The sequence below is a fragment of the Podarcis cretensis genome, assembly GCF_951804945.1.
Source record: "Podarcis cretensis genome assembly, chromosome: 13".
Taxonomy (NCBI): Eukaryota; Metazoa; Chordata; class Lepidosauria; order Squamata; family Lacertidae; genus Podarcis; species Podarcis cretensis.
The window spans coordinates 57,406,319-57,428,542 of NC_137182.1; the positions used below are offsets into that span (position 1 = coordinate 57,406,319).

Below are 22,224 nucleotides of genomic sequence, written 5' to 3' on the forward strand. Positions count from 1 at the left end.
ATTCCCCACTTGTGGTGTGGCTTTTAGGGACATCAAAGCCTTTGCAGGCTTCGCCTGTGACTTGGCATGACTTCTGCCTGACGCCTCAGACTTCGTGGAGCTTCCCTTGGCTCCTTTGTTCTGACGTGGCTTCCTGCAGTTCCGCCGAAGATGCCCAGTCTGTCCACAATTGTGGCATCGGACAACGTTCAAAGCTACAGCGTCTCCTCCAGTAGCTACAGCAGTGGGGGTGTTTGAACTCCGTTCTTCCCTCCCCCTGTCCTTGACTTCCAGGGCGGCAAGTCTGTCATGTTCGTTCAGGACCACGGCAAAGACCCTGTCCGACGTTAGATCTTGCGCTGGGAGAGACCCCAGCTGACTGGCAACCGTTTTGTAAGTCCGATTCAGGCTGTTGATCACCATGAAGCAAAACACTTCCTCCTGCAGACGGAAATTGCGTTCCACCATCTGCTGACGCAGAAATTTCATTTCCGTCAGGTGCGCTTGAACATCTCCATCAGGCGCAAGCCTCAGGTTAGTCAGCTTCTCAAAATACAACAACGCTGAAGAACCTGCATCTCTCTGATGTGTCCTTCTCAGCGTGTCCCAAACATCTTTCGCGTGCTCTAAATCTTGTATATGAACAAGCTGAGAGTCTGACACGCACAGAATTATAGCAGTTCTGGCCTTCATATCCTGTGACTCCCAAACAGGCGTTGGTGCTGCAGGGATGGGGTTCTCAATCACCCTAAACAGTCTCTGATTCTGCAGCAAAGCCTTCATCTTAATAGACCAAGATGCATAATTGTCACTGGTCAAAAGGGGTGGAGAAGGCAGACTTCCCTTCTTGACATCCATTTTGAGTCCTTGCATTGACTCTCAAACACAAGCCTCTAAAATCCAATAGCTGGCTTGTTTACACTCTGTGCACCTGGCAGCATTAACACTGGCCGCTTGGAAAGTCCCTTTCCAACAGTTCCTGTGTAAAGGCCTAGTCAAAACACGACTTCCAGCCCTTATCTTGAAACTGGCCTGCGTTGCTAAGCAACCACATTCCTTTCCTTGGACAGGAAAAACCACAGGAATGTTTGGAATGCAGACTCTTCTCTCTCGGAGCTGTTTTTCCCAAACGTTGCTCCCATGAAGCAGAGAATTAATCCATCTGCATTCACACTTTTAAGCCCGAAAATCTCATACCTGGGCTCCGTAGCTTGGCTTTCAGCTTCTTCTGGTCAGCTTCTGGCTGCAGAGAATCAGCTTCCATCTCAGGCTTCCATGGAGAGGGATGAAAATAGCAGCTCTGCTCCTATTTCTGCAGAGGTCGATGGATCGAAACCATCCTCTGCTACCAATGTCAGAATTCAGGGCCGGTCAGAGGTATGTGCCTATCTCTCCAGGCACCGGCTGAATTCTTTCGACCTCCCTCCGGCGACTCCCGGCAGTAAAAACACTCGAGGTCCGTTCCGGCGATTTTTCTCAGGCTGTGAGAAAAACACACCAACTGCTTCTCTTCTCCCTGCTCCCTGCATATCCCCAGGGAGGGGAATCAGACTCAGACAGAAATGTATCTACATGTTTTATTCCTGTCTTCAGCAGTCAAACAGTAAAAGAGAAAACATGTCTGCTCTCTTCAACAAACAGAGAGAAACTCCAAACTCCACCCATGTACATCCTGTACAGGTCATATGACACACACACTGAGCTAACATCCGGTGCTCAGTACAGAATGGACTGCCCCTTTGTTTCCATGGCAACAGTCACATACTTCCTGTTTGGCTTTCCAGCCACAAGCAGCAGACTTGGCTGCTATAGCCTTTGCTTGCTGCTGCATTGCTGCTTTAGAATAACAGACATGAGTTTTTGAAACTCCCTCCATGTCCCAGAATACAGTGCAAAACACGTCATGAATACATTAAAGAGAGGTTTGGTTACACAGATTACATCATGAATATATTAAAAGGGAGGTTGGGTTACACAGATTAACATATGGAGGAGGGAGGGGGAATATGCAGAGCTGGAGATATGCACAGATAAACACTTCCTGGGGATGAGAAAACAATGGTCCCAAATATGCATAGTCTGCCACCTGACATTGCCTGGAGGAAAGGCTGATCAGAGCGATTTGACAGGATTAGGGTCTTGACACCTTGCTTGAGGGATTATGCTGGACAGGGGAGGTGTGATGGAGTCCTAGAGAAATTGAGCAAACTGGCACGTTGATTTTCTATGAATTTTATAGATTTTAGTCCCTTTTGACATTGACAGTTGGAAATAAATTGATATATTGTAGCGAAGAAGAAGGTGAAGAAGACATGCCCCCCCCTTCCGTATCACCTTGGAAAGTTGATCGGAAAGGACTAAAATCCCAACATCAAAATAAGTGAATTCCCCCCTTGGTTGCAGGAGAGGAGGGGGGAGAGGTTTGGACTATATTTGCCTGCAAGAGAGAGGGAAGGAAATAAAAATCTATTGCTCAAACCTGGGAACGGACTGCCAATGGACAATAAGACTGCCGCATTGTGAAATGCACTGTTTGTGAATAGAATACTTTTTGACAGCTAGCTCTGCAAGGGAGATACATTGTTTCTGGCTGTTTCCTCCTGATTTTAGAAAGAAGGAGAAGTAACTGAAAAGTAATTGAAATTGAAACTGTTTTTACTTTGTGAAATGGGGGTTTAAAAAGTGCTACTATTTAATGCAACAAGTACAGACTGTTACTGTGTCCCCCTAGAGGAAGTTTCTGAAATTGTTACAATAATTGGGCCAGGGGAATTTTCCACTTCAAAACAAATTGTGGCCGTGGGATTGACCTTGGGCATTCAGCTAAAGTGTTATGGCAGATGGAAAAGAAAAAGTAGACTCTCTCCAAGACAAAACAACGAGGTCTGGGAAATCTTTTCAGCGAAGAGCATCAACATCTGGTCCTCCTGCCTCATCTGCGGCTGCATTTACACAACCTAAGTCAAAAGGTATGTCATCTGAAGAAGTTTTAGCACTTGCATTAGGTAAGATAAATGAATCACTGGAAAAATTAAGTAAACAAGTGGTTGAAGCATCAACTAAAATTGATCAAAACACTATAAGCATCAACAATTTGGGTCAAGAGGTGAATACTAATACAGAAATTACTGAGAAATTTCTACAGGAATCTACTCTGACTCGACAGACTGCTGAAGAAGCTAAGGGAAAAGCAGCCGCCGTAGAGGAGAAGATACCAGACATACAGAGGCAACTTGAGGATCACAGGTCGACGCTTTCTATGACTGAACTTAAGGAGAAACAAACGAACTTGAGGATCAGAGCTGTGCCTGAGTTAGAGAAGGACAGTCTGATAGACTTTCTTATGCAGGAATTTGCAGACTTCTGGGATTTGGACTTGGAGAAAGAAGAATTTAAGATAGTGAGTGCTTTTAGACTTGGAAGAGGGGGGAAGAAGAACAGGGTGAGAGACTGTCTGATTACCCTTCGAACAAAAGAGGAGAGAGACAAAATTTTGAGCCTGCACTTTCAGAAGACCTTGGAAATACATCAGTCAAGAGTGGAAATATTTAAAGATATTCCAAAACATCTTTTGGACCTTAGGTCCAATTATGGAGATTTGGTTGCCCTGCTGAGAAGGAATAGAATTGTTTTTAGGTGGGAATTTCCCCAAGGCCTATCTTTTAGCTTTAAAGGAAGAAAGATAAAAATAAGATCAATGGATGACAAAGGAAAATTTTTGAAAGATCACAGAGAAGACTTGCAGAAAGAATCTGGAGAAGAGTCAAGAGCATTGGACAGAGAACCAACAGACAGAGGACCAGAACATGAATATGATTAGAAGGGACCAATTGGTTAAAGGTATACAAGTTGGAGCCAAACAGTACAAATTGAAAGCATTTGCAGATGACTTAGTATTGACATTACAGGAGCCAGAATCTAGTACTAAAAGAGTATTGGAACTGATTCAAGAATTTGGTCGGGTTGCAGGTTTTAAGTTAAATAAGTTAAAAACTAAGGTTTTAGAGAAAAATCTAACAGTGATTGAGAGAGAGAGGTTTCAGAAGGAGACAGGTTTAACATTGGTCAAGAAAGTGAAATACCTGTGGGTTAATATGACAGCTAAGAATGTGAATTTATTTAAAGATAACTATGAAAAATGCTGGACGGAAGTGAAAAAAGACTTAGAAATATGGTCAAATTTGAAGCTTTCATTGCTAGGCCGTATTGCTGCGATAAAAATGAATGTATTGCCAAGAATGTTGTTTTTGTTTCAAACACTGCAAATTTTGGATAAAATGGACTGTTTCAAGAAGTGGCAGAGAGATATTTCTAGATTCATCTGGCAGGGCAAGAAGCCCAGAATAAAATTTAAAACACTAACGGATGCAAAAGAAAGAGGTGGATTTGGCCTGCCAGACCTCAAACTTTATTATGAATCAGCCGCATTTTGCTGGCTGAGAGAATGGCTGCTTCTTGAAAACACAGACATTTTGGACTTAGAAGGTTTCAATAATGTATTTGGGTGGCATGCATATCTGTGTTATGACAAGGTCAAAGCACATAAAGCATTTAAAAACCATATTGTCAGGAAAGCATTGTTTAATGTCTGGACAAGATATAAAGACCTACTTGAAAATAAAACCCCAAGGTGGTTGTCACCGATGGAAGCGAAGGCTCAGAAAAAGCTCAATATGGAGGCCAAATGGCCGAAATATTGGGAAATTTTGGAACAAGAGGGAGATAAATTGAAATTGCAGAGCTTTGAAAAACTAAAAGACAAAGTGTGAGATTGGCTTCATTATTATCAAATAATGGAGGCATACAATTTGGACAAGAAAATGGGCACAAGATGTGGGACACAACATTATGCTGGCTGACTGGGAACAGTTATGGACCACAGGTATGAAGTTTACGGCATGTAATGCCTTAAGAGAGAATATTATGAAAATGATATACAGGTGGTACATGACACCAGTCAAGCTTGCAAAAATATATCATTTGCCTGATAATAAATGTTGGAAATGTAAAGAGACTGAAGGTACATTCTTTCACCTTTGGTGGATGTGCCCAAGGATTTAGGCTTTCTGGGAGATGATTTATAATGAAATGAAAAAGGTATTTAAATATACCTTTTTGAAGAAACCAGAGGCCTTTCTCCTGGGCATGGTCGGCCAATTGGTGCCAAAGAAGGACAGAACTTTTTTTATGTATGCCACAACAGCAGCAAGAATACTCATCGCAAAGTATTGGAAGACACAAGATCTACCCACCCGGGAAGAATGGCAGAAGAAGGTGATGGAGTACATGTGTCAGGGGTTCAGGAGCAGAGGCACAGGGGAGAGAGAGAGCGGAGAGCGAAGGGGAACAATCCGAGGGCAGTGTAGGGGAGTATGACAGTGGGCCGAGAGATTCCATGAGCTTCTCCAGCGATTCGGAAGATTCCCAGAAGGGGGCACCGATGGCCAGGGCAAGGGGGGTCCCGGGAAGGACGCACCAGAAGCAAGGGGCCAGCGGCGACTCCCAAAGCAGCAGCTGGAGATCGGGACCAGCTTCCCCACCAGGGCGTAGCGGGGGGGAAGAGTCCCATGCGTCAGGGCCGGCTTCCCCTCCAGTGGGGAGAGAAGATGAGGCAGGGCTGACCACGCCCCTATCGCTGAGTGAGGGAACGGAGGGGAAGTTAGACCCAGCCAACCCCCCCGAAGGGGGAAGCAGTGACAGGAGCAGTGTAATGGTCAGGAGGAAGGTTGCCGGCTGGGCGCGCGCGCCAAGTTCAAATGTACAGGAGCGCGGGACAGCAGGGAGGTCGGATTGGGAGCAAGGTCCTAAAGCACGCCGGAAACAGGGGGAAGAATCCAGGGAATCAGCATCAGAAGAGTCCAGAAAGGGCGACACCCCAGAGGGCAGAAGGACCCAGAGGAGAAAGGAGCAGAGGAGGAGGTGGAGCAAGGCTAGGGTCTTGAACTGGTGTCGAGGGGGAGGAGATTCAGATGGAGCTTCAGCGGTCTAGGGTTGAGACGTAGAGCTGCACGCCGCGGCTTTGAAATGGAAACTGAACCTTAATAAAGACTTTTGTATATAGCAAGAACTGGCGTTGGTCCTTTGTGAGCTGGGACCTTGGGCAGCTCTGACAACATGGAACTGGCGGAAATGACTGGCAGAATTGGTAGAAGAAGATTGGAAGAAATTTAAAGACTATCTACAGAAACATTGTAAAATTAAGGAATGTTAGAAGGATGTTGGGATGAAGTTATGTGGTTTTAGCAGTAATGTTACAAAGGAGTATGTAAAAATGGATTGTTAATAGGTGAGAATGTAAAGTTATAATATATTAAGATATATTATTAAGATAAAAGCAAAAATGGAAAGGATTTGCTGAAATCGCTAACTGAACTAGAATACAAAAAAGGGAGGTGTGAGGAGGTCAGGGAAACAAGCAAATGAAAGACAAGACATGGAAAGGTTGATTTGTTTTTAATTGTTTTTACTTTTCTGTATTTTGTATTTTTTGCTTCTTTTTCTTTTTTTTTCTTATTCTTGTAACTTTTTTGAAACTTTAATAAATATTATTTTTTAAAAAAAATAAACCCGTACGTTCAATCGATCAAATATACGCTCAATATATAATATTGAAATTATGTTACTGCTTTATGAATGAACCCTGTGTTATATGAATGAACTGCATATTTGTGAATTACCGAAGATCAATCAATCAGGAGCATTAAAATCTGAAAGCTAGCCAATCGGGTATTACCAAACAGTCACCCATAGGGTGGAAAGTAGGTCAGCAGCAGGGAATGCGGCAAAACCTTCAGCCAAACAGCTCAGCCTTTGCACGGTCTTCTTTGTAGATAATGGAGAAAGCTGGTAAATTGTATCTCTTCTGGTTTCGATTGCCAAAACCTCTTACATCATTGCTAGAAAGTGTCAAATTGTATCTCTTTGTATTTAACAGTGCTTTGAAAAAGCATATAAAATCCATGCCTTAACCAATTCTCCCCATTTCAATTACACTTTGCTCCAAAAGGCAGGCGGACTTCGCCATCACCTTCCTCCATAATCCTCTAAGCGAGAGGTCACATACACAACTCAGTAAATGTATTCTGGGTAGGGAGGAAAGGTCTTATAAGAGCGTGTACGCTATGTTCGGGGTTCTTACTCCTTGTGGGGCCTGTTGAGCAGCAGTAAAGGCCGTGGTCTCCTGATCGCTGTTTTGCTCCATTCCTTGGCTGGAACCTCCTTCTTTTACTGACAGCAGAGACCTGTGGGGGACTTGCACCCCGACAAGCTGGGCTGCTGAGTATCCTCACACGCCGTTTGGAAACAGAAACAGGAGGAGCAGCTTGCAGGGGAAAAGGTGGATCAGACCAGTGACTCATACCCGCCAACATTAATCCCATGATGATAATTTTACTATTTATGCCCCACACATCTAACTGGGTTGCCCCTGGAACTATGGGCTGCCTCCAACATAATAAAATATGAAACATAAAAAACCACTTCCCTATGCCGTCTGATTGTGTGAGGGTGCTGATAAGCTAGTAAAGCAACACTCCGGGCTTCGCCCCATCTCTTCACAAGATTTATTGTTCAGCTTCAAAGCCGTTTACGAGAGATTAAACACATACATCCATACTCAGCTATCCAGATGAGTCATCTGACTTTCGTCTGTGACGCTGCCAACATGCCCATTCCCGGAAATGACGCTTCCTTTTCGTTTTGCCCTGTGAATGGCTGGGTCCTGCTTTAGGCTCCCCCCTGCCAGTCTCCCCCTCTGACGAGGAAGAGACACTGCTGAATACCGGCTTGGGCTCTCTCTATATTTGTCTCCCTCCCTCGTGGTTTCCCCTGCAGCCTCCAATTCCCTGACAGATTGCCTTCACGTGGCTTGGGGGTAGGATAACTCCATACCCTCCAACATTTCTCCAATGAAAATAGGGACACCCTAAGGGAAAGCGGGATATTCCAGAATCAAATCAGAAACCACGATGGCTTCTCTAAATCAGGGACGTCCCTGGAAAGGAGGGGCACTTGGAGGGTCTGCTGACCTCCTTGCAAGCTTTGTGCAAACAAAATACTCTACACGCAATCCTCTAGCTCCTCAGTTGAAGGCAGTGATGCTTCTGAATACGAGTTTGTGGAAGCTGTGGAAAAAGAGAGGACTCTTGCGCTTGGGTCCTCCTAGTGTTCTTCCCCACAGGCATGAGTGGAAGAGAAGAGAATGAAAGCGAAGAGACACATACAGTGGTGCCCCGCAAGACAAATGCCTTGCAAGACGGAAAACTCGCTAGACGAAAGAGTTTTCCGTTTTGGAGGCGCTTTGCAAAACGAATTTCCTATGGGCTTGCTTCGCAAGACGAAAATGTCTTGCGAGTTCCTGCGGGTTTTTTCCCCTCCCCCCCTTTTCTAAGCCGCTAAGCCGCTAAAAGCCGCTAAACCGCTAATAGCGCTAATCCGCTAATCCGCTAATGGGCTTGCTTTGCAAGACGAAAAAACCGCTAGACGAAGAGACTCGCGGAACGGATTCTTTTTGTCTTGCGAGGCACCGCTGTATATGAAATGATTAATGCATGAAATAGCTAAAGCAGAAGGAGATAGGAGAAAAGCAATCAACTCTATGGGCGAAGCATAATCTTCTGGGAACTGCAAGGAGATTCGCTCTGGGGAGAGATCATTGTAGCAGCTCCACTCTGGCCAAGGAGGGTCTGCAGAACTCATGGCCCTATCTGGGGCAGACCCTTGACCTCTGCCCTACAGGAGGGACCTGTTGCCACAGGGAGAGTTCCAACCTCCAGACTCCTGGGTCCTAAGGGAATTAGGACTGACTGATCGTCCACCTGCCCCCCGATATTCCCACAGGCAGCCCACCCAGAGCACCCACAAATTCACCTGGTGAGCCTCCCTCAGGTGGGCAGGTAGAAAGAAGGCAGATCCCTTAGCAGGACAGGTACTGGACTTCCTGCTCTTCCTGAAGGATGCCCTGGATCAAAGGCTCCTCTGCAACACCCTCCACACACACGGGGCAGCCTTGGGCTCAGGTGAGCAGGAGTCCCTCTGGATTCCCTCTGCCTGGTCCAACGCTTCTTGCAAGGAGGTAGTGCAGCTACAACCTGTCATTGAAATGCTAAACATTAGTGATCCAGAGTAGATTTCAATGTATAGGTAGCAGAGTAAAAACTTAAATGTTGCAAAATTCCAAAAAAAATTGACCAGAGGCAATTAATATTTCATTCAACAGAGCTTTACTGCTACTGAAGGCAAATTAGCATAATGGTCACAAATCCAATACATTCAGAAATCCAGTTACAGCACACTTAACTTAAACTTCAATAAAACAAGAAGACTATACTTTAACACAATATACAGAAGACCACACCAGAAGGGAGAGAAAGAGAAAGTGAAACTCAGGCTCCTTCTGGCCTTCCTTTTTTAGTCAGCATGACCTTGACAGAAAGAGATAAGAGAAATGGTTTAAACCAGCTGTACTCAGCTTCTCAGAAGGTATAACTCAAACATCATGAACCCTCTAGAAGCTTCCAGAACCATCTAAAATTAAGTAGAATAGGAAAGAAAAGGAGAGATCTCTACACATCAGATCAATACTTTCTGCACTAAAAAATGCAAGCTGACACACCCACCCACAGGGCACAGGCTCCCCCCCCCCCATACAGTACTGAAGGCACTCACAAGTCCACCCCCGGAGGGGGAAGGTCTGGCTGGATCGCTGTCAGTAGTGTCTGGGATTGGCATGTGTGTGTGTCCTTCTGCACCCACATACATGTGAATGTACCCTCAAAGTCCCTTCCAACACTATGATTCTACAATTCAACTATTCTCCCTGCTGTGAGTTCTTGGATGGAAAGTGAGCTTGCCCATCTGAAGCTCTTTCCACATTCGAAGCACTGTTATGGTTTCTCCCCATATGGATTCTTTGATGGGAAGTGAGATGGTCCTTTCTACTGAAGCTCTTTCCACAATCCAAGCACTGATAGGATTTTTGCCCTGTATGAATTCTTTCATGGAAAATGAGATGGTCCTTTCTAATGAAGCTCTTTCCACATTCCAAGCATTGATATGGGTTCTCCCTTGTATGAATTTTTTGATGGCAAGTGAGATGGTCCTTTCTACTGAAGCTCTTTCCACATTCCATGCACTGATATGGTTTCTGTCCTGTATGAATTCTTTGATGGAAAGTGAGATGAACGCTTTTTCTGAAGCTCTTTCCACATTCAAGACATTGATAGGGTTTCTCCCCTGTATGAATTCTTTGATGGGAAGTGAGATGGTTGCTGTGACTGAAGCTCTTTCCACATTCCAGGCACTGATACAATTTCTCCCCTGTATGGATTCTTTGATGGGAAGTGAGATTGTCCTTTCGACTGAAGCTCTTTCCACATTCCAAGCACTGATATGGTTTCTCCGCTGCATGGATTTTTTGATGGGAAGTGAGTTGGGAGCTCTGACTGAAGCTCTTTCCACATTCCAAGCACTGATATGGTTTCTCCCCTGTATGAATTCTTTGATGGGAAGCAAGATGGGAGCTATGACTGAAGTTCTTTCCACATTCCAAACATTGATATGGTTTCTCCCCTGTATGAATTCTTTCATGAGCAGTGAGACTTGCCTTCCAACTGAAGTACCTTCCACACTCTTTACATTGAAATGGTTTCTCCAGTGTATGAATTCTCTGATGGGCAGTGAGACTTTCCTTCTGGGTGAAGCTCTTTCCACATTTCAAGCACTGATAGGGTTTCTCCCCTGTATGAGTTATTTGATGGTTGGCGAGTGTGGAGCTCCGACCGAATCTCTTTCCACATTTTAAGCACTGATATGGCTTCTGCCCTGTATGAATTCTTCGGTGTAAACTGAGAGAGGCGCTGTGACTAAAGCTATTTCCACATTCCAAACACTGATAGGGTTTCTCCCCTGTATGTACTCTTAGATGGGAAATGAGAATTTTCTTGTGGGTAAAGCTCTTTCTACAATCCAAACACTGAAATGGTTTCTCCCCCATATGAATTCTTTGATGGGAAGTGAGATTTGACTTCCATCTGAAGCTTTTTCCACACTCCTGACAGTGAAATGGTTTCTCCAGTGTATGAATTCTCTGATGGGCAGTGAGACTTTCCTTCCGGGTGAAACACTTTCTACATTCCAAACACTGATATGATTTCATCCCAATAGGATTTATTTGATAGGAAGTGGAAAGGGAGATGGAGCTCTCTGCACACTCCAAATATTCATATGGTTTCTCTACTGTGTGGATTTTGTCATGGTCTCCCTTGTTCCTCATTGCCAATTCAACCTCACCTGCAATGGGGAGAGAAATGGATTAGAACCTCAGAAATAAATGGAGCCCCAAATGATTGGACAATGAAAATTAACTCTTGTGATAGTGGAAGAAGGGAGGAGGGTTAGGCATGAGGTCTTGCTACAGGGTTCACTGCCTTTGCTGACTGGTATTCATGGACGGATTTGTGGGAACCTGAGATGTGGAACGCCTGGCTCTTTTCTTGAATGGATTTTTTTTTGGCCCAGTCATGGAATTATCTGCATCTCTATTGTCAGTCACCTGTTTGTTGCTCCATTTCCAAGGTCCATAGTCTCTTTGGTCAACCAAAAACAGACAGAAGCAAAAACAAACATACAAATCCTGACAAAATCTACTTTCACCTCCCTAAGAACTCTGAAAACTACATTTATGAAGGCCTGGGCAATTCAGAGCAGCCTGATCATGGTTTTAAAAATAACTGGAGGAGGAATTTTCAAAGATGAAACAATCCATACCCCTCCATTTAAGGTGACCTGTGCCCTGTTAGAATCCCAGGTGCTGTAGGTGGTTCTATTGAGCTCCATCCATATATCATTTCCTTTTCAACTCTGGCTCTGGCCTGGTTGAACGCTCTGCCTCATAAGACCAGGGCCCTGCAGGATCTGATTTCTTTCCGCAGGGCCTGTAAGACAGAGTTGTTCTGCCTGGCCTTTGGCTTGGAGCCAATTTGATTCCCTCCTTCCCTCTCTTTCTTTTTTCTTTTCCTTCTCCGCTGCGATGAGGCTATATTTTAATATTTTAATGTTCCATTATTTTAATGTTGTATTTTATTTTTGTTTTTAAGTTGTAATCATTCATCTTGTTTTTATTATTGCTTGTAAGCCACTCTGAGCCCGGCCTTGGCTGGGGAGGGCGGGGTATAAATAAATTATTATTATTATTATTATTATTATTATTATTATAGCTATGGAATTTCAAAGCAGATATTATCATCCAACTGGGAGCCTTACCGAGGGAAGCCATGATCCCACGATTCTCCTCCATGACTTCCTTATGCAAAGCTCTCTGGTGAGGATCCAACAACGCCCACTCCTCCTCCGTGAAATGCACAGCTACATCTTCAAAGCACAGAGGACCCTGAAAGGAAAAAGACAAGGGTCCTCCTCTAAGGCAGTCTAAAGATTATCTACTACACTTTGCGGTGTGGTTTCCTGCCTGTTCATTGCTGTGTTGTGTTAATTGCAGTGAGAAGACTCAAAAATGCTGAGCAAAGGTCCACTACGCTGTACCACTTGGTCCCTGCAGGGGTGGCGCTCTGAGGGTTGGCCCCACTGATGTTTTTGGACCATAAACTGGTAGACAAGTCTGAAATCTTGGACCAGCCAAAAAGGATCTGGGGTAGAATATAAGGCTTGTGGATAGGTAAGAGTGAGGTGGTATTACTGACATGGCTTGCAATTTTTGCTATAGAAAGTATTTGTCTAATATGCAAAGATCTTTCCTATTCTATTGATTCAAGAAGGTTCTGGAAACTTGTTTGGGTCTCATGAGCTAGAAGCTACTACACGCTGCAAGTGGCAAGTGACTAGCTGGTCAGCAATTTTTCCATTCTGCCTGGAAACAAGCAGAAGGTTTGGGTTATTCCTTCAGAGAAGCTGAGTACAGCTGGTTGAAGCTGGCCCTGTTATTTTTCTATCCCAAGGCCATGCTGCCTATAAACAGAGGCCAGAGGAATCCTGATTTTCACTTTCTCTCTCTCTCTATTTCTGGTGGGGTGATCTGTACCTAGTATGTCTAATTGTTTAGTTCTTAGTCTTAAGTTTTTTGTTTTTGTTTTTTTACTGCAACTGGATTCTTAAGAACTATGCCAGTCCTGAAGAGTGTCTGGCTTCAGGAAATCGGCTTACTCCCCCCTTTGGCAGCAGATAAGCAGAATACATGGAACGGAGACTTCCTACCAGTTAGAACAAAGAATCCATTTCCTAGGAATGAAGGTGCTCCCAATTAAGGGTTCCGCCCACTTCCGCCCTAGTCACCCACGTCACCACCACATCTTCTAACCTGATCTCCCAACAACTGTGCTCCCTGTGCTGCCACTTTATCTGCTCTTCTTGACCTTCGGCTGAGTAGATGAACACTTTCCAGTGACAGTGAGTCTGTTAACTTTCTCTCTCCAAGTGCTTCTTCTCCTAGCTGTTCCCCATCCAGTATTTCCCAATTTCTGCCTTCTGAACTATGTCCCTCTGCAAACCACTTTTCCAAATCTACCGTACTTTTTGCTCTATGACTCACTTTTTGCCTCCTAAAAAGTAAGGGCAAATGTGTGTGCGTCTTATGGAGCGAATGCAGGCTGCGCAGCTATCCCAGAAGCCAGAACAGCAAGAGGCATTGCTGCTTTCGCTGTGCAGCGATCCCTCTTGTTGTTCTGGCTTCTGAGATTCAGAATATTTTTTTTCTTGTTTTCCTCCTCCAAAAACGAGGTGCGTCTTGTGGTCTGGTGTGTCTTATAGAGCGAAAAATACAGGTATGTTGTCCCACTGCTCCTGGGAAGATTCAGGAGGAAGGAGAGGGGTCCCACCATTCGTCCTCAGTCCAGCCTATCTCAGCATGATCCCCGACAGAGAGTTGGATTCATGAACTGTTCTGCTCATTGGCCTTCAGCAAATAATACTGGATGAATCTGCTGCGCCTGCTTCATTTTTTGGGATGCTGCATTGTATTAGGTCAACTGCTTAGAAGCCCAGCAGAGCACTCAATCATAAATTTATTAATATAACTGCAAATGCTGATAAATAACATGACGGACATACAGAAGGCTAGTTAAGGTGAGTTGGCTATTCCTTATTTTCAGCAGATAGACTTTACTGAATCACACTTTCAGCCTTTGTTTGGAACAGCTTTGACGAAAGCAAAGAGGGAGAGAGGAGGGATTTCTTCATTCCCAGAGAAACCCTGGCTGCCCCACTCCTGAGCCTCTTTCCCCACAAGGCTCCTCCCTCCTACCTGATCTGCTTCTACAGCTGCTGCTTCCTCTCCACCACCAGGAAAAGACGGGTGAGGAGGTCTTGCCGGCATTCTTCTTTCACCTGAGAGACAAAGGTTAGTTGGAAGCCAGCAGTGCATGCTTCTCTGAAATGTACATTTCGGTGGTCATACAAATTTCATAGTTTTGTTGTGCTCTTCTGGGCCCTTGGGCCCAAATGTTTTCCTCCCCCAAATTGAAAGAACTCAGAGATTACTTTCAAAAGCAACAGAAAGACCAAACGGGGAAGAAACTCCTTTCCTCCTTACCCAGGGGCCTCTCTCTGGTGTCCAATGGAGTCCTCTCTGCCTCAGAGTAATTGGAGCCCATTTCTGCAGCCAGATCCTTTTCCTGAAAGAGCAACAAAAATGGTAGAGGCAAATATTTTATGGGTCCTGCCTTGGATGCTTCCTAAAAAGGATGAGCAATTAGTACCGTATTTTAGGATCTTCTCCCTCCTGTTTGGAGCCCCTTGGGAGCATCCAGAGGAAAGTGTCTCTCACCTGCTTCCTCTCCTCTGCCTGACTCAGGAGGAAACCTTCGGCCAGGGCCACTGCCTGGGAACTGGTCTCTGCTCCGCATTCCCTCACCCAGCTCTCCATCTCTGCTGGAAGGACAGCCAGGAACTGCTCCAAGATCACCAGGTCCAGCATCTCAGCTTTCGTGTGCCTTTCTGGCTTCAGCCACTGACGGTCAAGGTGGTAGAACCAGCTGCAAACCTTTCGGGGTCCTTTGGCCTCCTGGTAGCAGAACTGTCTCAACTGCTGGCTCTGCACATCTGAGCGAAGAGTGTCCACCTCACCCAACTGCACTGAGTTTTCCCAGAATCCCCCACGGCTTCCAGTTTCCATGGCATGGCCTCTTCCTGCTTCAGGGCCAGCTGGGTCTTGCTCATCCATCTGTGCTCTCAGGAGGCCTGCAAGAGATCAAAAGACAACTTCTACAGCTCAGGAGCAAGGGGTCTACTCATGAGTATGCAGTCCTTGAAACTCCTCTGATGACAACGACTAAGGCTAGTTTGTGGTCTGGAAGGCCATAATGTATGAGTTTATATGGAAATAGCACAGCTTTCTGGCTCCATGTTCCTGATATTACTTCCCCCATCTTGCTGTGTTGTACTTAGCGTGAACCCCCAGTGGAATTGGGGTTGCATTATTTTCTGACCTTGCTTTCAGTCAGGATGGGATCCAGATTGCCTGTGCTTGACCTGGTTGTGGAGTTTTGTTTTGTTTTTGGACTCTGCTGCAAAGGTAACTCTGCTTGCACAGGTGCGAGGCTGAGATGCCCCAAAATGCCCAGGGAAGCAGGCCTTCTTGGGAGTGGCACCCTGCCTGGGGAACCTCCTTCCCAGCAGATGTCAAGGAGATAAAGAACTGCACAACTTTTAGAAGAGATCTGAAGGCAGCCCTGTATCGGGAAGTTTTCAATGGCTGCTGTTTTATTGTGTTTATAATATTGTGCTGGGTTGGGGCAACTCAGTCAGATTGGTGCGGTACAAATATTATAACCACCACAACAGCATTGTTTTATTAATATACTGAGTGCATATGTGCATATATCCTGGGTTTCTGATGAAAATATATTTTCCCTTATTTAAGCATAATTTAATAATGTAATTTAAAACAAAGGAACATTTATTTGTGGCATCTGATGTCTGGTAGACTATTTCTATATACGGAGGAGGGTCCATACCACACATTTGTGATCTCCTTGTTCCAATCTTTCACCAGTTTTTCTTTTTTTTTATTCATTTCATTTAGAAATATTTCCATTGTTATTATTATTTATTATATCTGTATACCACCCTACACTATGGTCACCAGATTTTTTCAATGAATCCAGGGAGTCAGTAGTGGGGATGGCAAGGCAAAAGACCCTGGGCCTATAACAATAACTTGAATTTCTAGACCTCTATTCCTTATATAAAGCAACCTATGAGTGGACTAAAACCATGTGTATTTACAAGCAGCACATTCAGGGACCAAACAGTTCAGGAAAAACGCACTTTCTACATTCAGCTACCTTCCAAAATTCTGTTCCTGCGTCAGAAACTCGGCTATGATCTTTTAATCAGGTCAGTGCCTAGAATCCATCCAGTTAATCCATTTCGGGAAGCCCCCCAATAAACCAGCACTGCTGCTGCCAACGTCCAGGCCAAGCTGCGCTTGATTTAAGGAGCAGGTAGAGGAAAGAAAGTCGGCTCCGTGGAGGGAGGGGTTGCCCAGGTGGATCAGCTGAACACGGCGCCCTCCCGCGGGGGAGGGCTCAGCTCCCCGGCTCTGCTTCTCCACGGATGGGATCCTTGCAATGCCGTCTCTGTGGAGAAGCCCTGGAAGACGAGCTGGAAACGGGCCCACCATCCCGCGGCCACATTATGGGCTGGGATCCCTCTCTTGAGTCATGGCATAGTTATACGCCCCTTTATTTCTCCAGTGAGCTCAAGGGGGCATCCATGGGTCTGTAGCTGCACACCTCCTGGGAACGAGCCCCCGCCCTGGCTTTGCAGAGATGGAGGGGGAGGACCCTGGGCTCCCTGATTTGGGGGTGGGTGGGGGTGGGCAGGGAACCCCTCTTCTCCCCAACGCCCCCTCCGGGGGAAGAGAGAGGAGACTCACCAGCGCGCAGAAGGCGCCCCACGAGGCAGCATTTGCAAAGGAGACGACAGCCCCCTCCCCGTCTTGCAGGAAGGGAGGGGGAAGGGAGGACGTCCCCCCCCCGCGACACTTTTATATCCTGTCCTCTCTAGGAATGCAGCTCCTTTTAACCCTTGGCAAGCCGTGCGCACCTATCTCACCCTTCTCTCCCTCTCTGCGTTTTCGCCTCCAGAGCAGGAGCCCAGCAGAAGCCGCGTGCGTTGCGCAGTCCGAGAAGTTATCTTGGGCGGCGGGTGGGGACCCTCTTGGCTGACGTGCCAAGCTGCTCCTTCCACTGGAAACAGAAAGAGGAGCAGCTTGCAGGGGGAAAGGTTCATCAGACCAGTGACTCATACTCTCCAAAATTTCTCCGATAAATTTTACTGTTTATAACCTATACATCTTACTGAGTTGTCCCAACCGCTCTGGGTTGCTTCCAACATATATAAAATCAAAATAAAACATTAAACATTAAAAAATACTTCCTTGTGCCATCTGATTGCCTTCAGACGGCTCGGGCGTCAAATAACTCCATACCCAACAACATTTCTCCAATGAAAATAGGGACATTCTAAGGAAAAGCAAGAAGTCCCATGGACTGCAAGAAGTCCGTGACTCCCAACTTGGGGTGTGTGTGTGAGACAACAAAATTCCGCACCCGGGTACCACATGGCCTTGCTACACCTCTGAGTAAGGGAACTCCTAGCTATTTTAAATGAATTCAGATCTTCAGGACCTGAGGAGCTGCATCCCAGGGTAGCAAAGGAGCTTGCTGATGTAACTTCAGAGTTTCTGTCTATGATCTGTGAGAAATCTTGGAGAACAGGTGACCTCCTGCAGACCAGCGTTCTCAAGGGGGGGAGGGGAATAAGACCCAGATATGTACCAACTGGTGAGCTTGACATACCAGGGAAGGTCCTAGAACAGACAATTCAACAGTTGGTCTGTGAGGAGTTAGAAAAGGATGCTGAGACTACTAACACCTAGCATGGGTTTCTGAAGAACAAGTCATGCCGGACAAATCTCATTTCATGGTCATTTGAGGCTCAGGTGGCCTCAGTGACTAGGAGTGCCCATTTCCAGCTCAGGTAGTTTGCCAGTTGGTCTGTCAGGCTTCAGGGAATCTGATCCCCCTCCCTCACAGCAGGCTGCCAGTAATGGAAAAACAAGAAGCTCTTACCAAAGTCTTTTATTCAATGCTCACAGAGAGAGATGCAAGATGCCGTTTCTTGGATAATGGCGTTGCTCTGCGTAATCTCCTCCCTCCCCCACTTTCCTCTCAGTCGTCAGCAGCTCCACCCTTTTACAGTGGCTGCATAAGGCCCCTTGCCTATTCGCTTTCTGCTCTCCCACTTTCACTGCTCTCTGGGTCCTGGGGGAAGGGGGGTCTGGAATGCTTTCTAATGATAACATGTCAGCCAGCTGCTCCGGCTCTGCTGCTCCCCCCCCCCCTTCTCCCATTATCTACCAGCTTTGTCCCTCTTCTGTCTTAGAGTCATGACCTTCTGCAAACCACTGTTGTACATCTATACTATCCTCCTCTTCTAGGAAAGGTTCAGGAGAAGGGGGAGGACGGTCACCACTATTCCTCCTCTGATGTCCAGTCCCTGACACAGTCCATTTGGGACAGAGAGTACTTGACCATGGTATTCCATGCTCTGGATCGGATGGGATCATTGCAATGCCCTTGAAGACAACTCAGAAACCATTCCAAAATGCAGCAGCCAGATCATGGGTTGGGTTCCCTCTCTTGATTCACGGTATTTCTATCTCCCCCTTTTCTCCAAGGAGCTCCAGGTGGCATCCATGTGTTTCTCCCTCCTCACTGAATTCCCCAAACCCTTGAGAACATATCTAATTCCTGTCTTAAAACAGCTGCCACAGATGTCCATTCATTTCTGGGCCCAATTCAAGGGGCTCACAGGAGGGATCCACTTAGGCCTCCCAATATCGGAACAACCGCCTCCTTCCCCACAGACCCTCTTGGGGGTTAAGGTTGGCAGAAGGGGGCAGTTTGGGGTGGTCCTAGAGCGGCTATCCTGGGGCCAGTACTTCGGTTGGGGCATTCCCTCCCCACAGAGGGGCACCTGGCCCCTTCCCCTCTTGTCCAAGGCCTCCGACTTTTGCCTTTTCAGGACCTACCTCCCTATGGCTGTCCTTCGTTCTAGCTCCTTTTAATATGGAATGTTAAAATGCTTTTAACCTGCTCTGGGTAATAAATGTATTGCCATCATCATCATTATTATTTATTTAATTTGTATTCCACCCTTCATCTGAAGATCACAGGGTAGTTCACAACATAAAGAAACAGAATGAAAACATAAAATGCAAAACAAAAGCAAAACAAAAACAAACCAGACCAATAACCCCCCTTCCCACAGACACATCTAAAAGGCCATTTGATGTGGATCAGGCAAATGTTGCCTGAAGATTTGTAACAAAGGCGCCAGGTGGGCCTCCCTGGGGAGAGCATTCCATCAAGGGTATCAGTAATAAGAGTAATAAGGATAACAACCAGAATAACAACAACATAAAGCCTCAAGCCTGAGGGTGGAAAATTAAGCCTCAAGATACACATGGAGCCTCAAGGAAGCAGAGCATCTTCAAAGCAGGATCAGACCACTTTAAAGAGCCATGGCTTCCTCCAAAGAATCCAGGGAACTGGGAAAGCTTTACTTCTAACTGAAGGGCAACAGAGGACTTGCATCTGGAGGAGCTCAGCATCAGAGCAGGAGGGGAGCCATGCAGGATCAGGCCACTGGGCCCCTCTGGAGTCTCCCCACCCCTGTTCCCACTGGGGCCTCAATGGGAAGCCCCCCAGCTGGATGGGGCGCAAGAGCCCCTCTCTCCCCCTGCGCTTCCTTCCAGCAACTGGGATTCAGCAGCATCTCTGGGGAGACAAGAAGCCAAGCAGAGCCCCTCTTCCTCCCCCTCCCTGCCCTGGTCCCAGCCTCACCTCCTTTGGCAGGGAGTTCCAAAGGTTTAACTCCACATCGCACCAAGAAGTGCTTTCTTTTCTCTGCCCTTCATCTTCCAATGGACTTTATTCACTAAATATATAGGTCAGGTTTTCCTTTTTGTTTCTTGCGTTTATTTTAAGTCCAAATGTTTCTGTTGGGCTACAGCCCCTGTTAATAAATGGGACTTATTCATTAATCTGAATTGAGTTTATTTGCATTACTGATGTATCTCCAGAGAGAGAGAAACTTTGTATCAATGTAACATTTTTATATGCAAATGTGTATTTGTTTACATTGTTGTTGCTGCCATTTCCTGTTCACCGTTTATATTTATACTGTAATATATTAAGCGGTATAGAAAATTAATACTATACCAATACTGTACAAGATCCCCCCTCGCCAAAGCCCCCTCCCCAAAGTGTCAAGCAGCGAATGGATCCAAATGAAGTTGCAGATCTCCTGCGCAGGCAAAGGGCGGGGATTTCAGCTGCCTGACTTGGGGGTCCCTGCATGCACCTCGCCCCCCACCCCGCGCATGCCGCCTCGGGACGCCCTGCCTTCCCCCAATGCACCCTGCGCTGTCAGAGAAAGGAGACTCACCGGACTCCAGAAGGCGCCACCAAGGCAGCTCGTGCAGAGAAGAGAGCAGAGAGAGGAAAGCCCCCACTTCCCTTTGCAGGAAGGAGCTTCGGAGAAAGGACTCCCCCCCCCTCCCCTGGCCTCTCTAGGAAGGCATCTCTGTTCCCTTTCACCTTGGCAGGGCGACGCCCCCCCCCCCCAGCTCAAGGTGCGTCTCCCTTGGCTTTCCTCTAAGCTAGAAAGAGGCAACCGCTGCAGCCTTTCTTCATAGTCTACCCGCTTTTCCAAGACTATCTCAGCTCCGAGGCGAGGGGACCAGAACTGGACCCAGGATTCCCGGTGTGGTCGCCCCCTCGATCCATATATGGGCATTCTGGTCCTGGAAATGTAATGTTACGGGCCAAGCGGAGAGGGGCTCCTCCGCCCGCCTGGTCGGATCAGCCTGACCGGCCGCGGGCAAACGCCGAGGCGAAAAGGCTGCCCAGCCGGCACAGAAGAAGACTTGCCCAGGCCCAAGCGCGTCCCCTTTGGGGAGCAGGAGGGAAAGACCCCCTTTTCTTTACCTGACCAATCACAGCCTGCAGAGCAGACCTTTGAACCTTAATCCCACTTGCGAATCAGCAGCCCCTCTAGGGGAGAATGGGAGGCAGGCCGAAGAAAAGGCTGAATCGCCTCTGTCAAAGTCTGCAAAGAGCCGCCAAGGACCACCTCGCTCGCCCTCCAAGGGCAGGAGGTCCCCAAGGGACGCGCGCCGAAGCGCCAGCCTTTCTCCTCTGTATTTTGAATGGAAGAAACACAGAAACTCATTAGAAAGAGCCGAATAAATGTTTTTACTTGGTTGCAAGGCAGAGGCAGAGGGGGGCTGAGTCATGAGATGAATTGGGCAGGTAGGCCCCAATCCTGGGAGCGTGGCCCCAGGATCACACCTTACTAAGGGCTAGACGGGAGCCCGGCAGACTTTCAAGTGCAGGAAAACCCACCTCAGGGTGGAGATTCACGAGGTGCAGCAAACCTGGGTGTGCCAAGCGATACAAAATAACGAAAGGAAGTGTAAATACTTTCTCTGCTAGGTGAAACATGTCTAATCTCTGCCTTGAGGGACAGGGGGGTGTCGGGGCTCCCGTTTGTCACCACACCTTCCTTCTGACGGCTTTCATGATGCTTTTGCAGATGCATGCTGGGAAACTCTGGGTATTTTTAAAAAACGGAGGTAACCTTTGATCTTGGTTCTTCTTTGCTTTGCTTAAAGTTAGAAACTTTGTGGCAACAAAATAGACGATTTGGCGTGGCTGCCGCTGTTTTTCTTGGCTGCGGTCCCTTGTTTGAACATGACCGATTTGGGACCCATAGAGCCAGACCTATGGAAGCTGGGAAACCCCTCTCACTGGGGCTCACAAGTTTTGTTGTTTCTTTCCCCCTTTAACACAAACAATCCCTAACACTAACATGACACCTTAAAATGTATGTATTATGTCCTGATACCTAAGTACTTATATAGAAAACCCCAAAACTGATGTTGCAGCAATGGAGCATTTTTTTTACGTCAACAACTTCAAAGTAAATTCAAGTATGGGGTGTGGGGGGAGGGGAAGAAAGGGGCTTTAAATGTATGGAGGACAAACCCTCAATGGCTCTCCAGGTTCCCCAGCCTCAGATTTCTTGAGCTAAAGAACTGGAATGCCCATCTCTAAGCAGGATAGGATTTCTGTGACGGTTGTTTCACTGCGGTTTCGAAGCTGGGTGTCTTAGTTCAGGTTCAGAACCTGGCCCCCTCGCCTCTGTCTTTGGAGCAATGCTCCA

At 46.5% G+C, this 22,224-nt stretch overlaps 2 protein-coding genes across 2 annotated transcripts in view; both read right to left on the reverse strand.

Annotated features, from left to right (window-relative positions):
* LOC307202139 (uncharacterized protein) overlaps window positions 1-16,861 on the reverse strand; it is a 49,155-nt gene extending 32,294 nt beyond the window's left edge. Inside the window, exon 1 of the mRNA XM_079951851.1 lies at window positions 16,275-16,861. The gene's annotated coding sequence lies outside the window, so the exon portion shown is untranslated. The remainder of the gene's footprint in view (window positions 1-16,274) is intronic.
* Window positions 9,184-20,523, reverse strand: LOC307202140 (uncharacterized protein). Its single transcript, XM_079951855.1, has 6 exons — window positions 20,446-20,523; window positions 14,756-15,168; window positions 14,522-14,603; window positions 14,234-14,316; window positions 12,241-12,367; window positions 9,184-11,268 (listed from the first exon to the last, which is right to left on the reverse strand). Exons 2-6 carry the CDS (start codon window positions 15,149-15,151, stop codon window positions 9,788-9,790), a joined length of 2,169 nt encoding a protein of 722 aa, XP_079807981.1. The 5' UTR covers window positions 15,152-15,168; window positions 20,446-20,523; the 3' UTR covers window positions 9,184-9,787.
* Window positions 20,524-22,224: the final 1,701 nt, after the last annotated feature.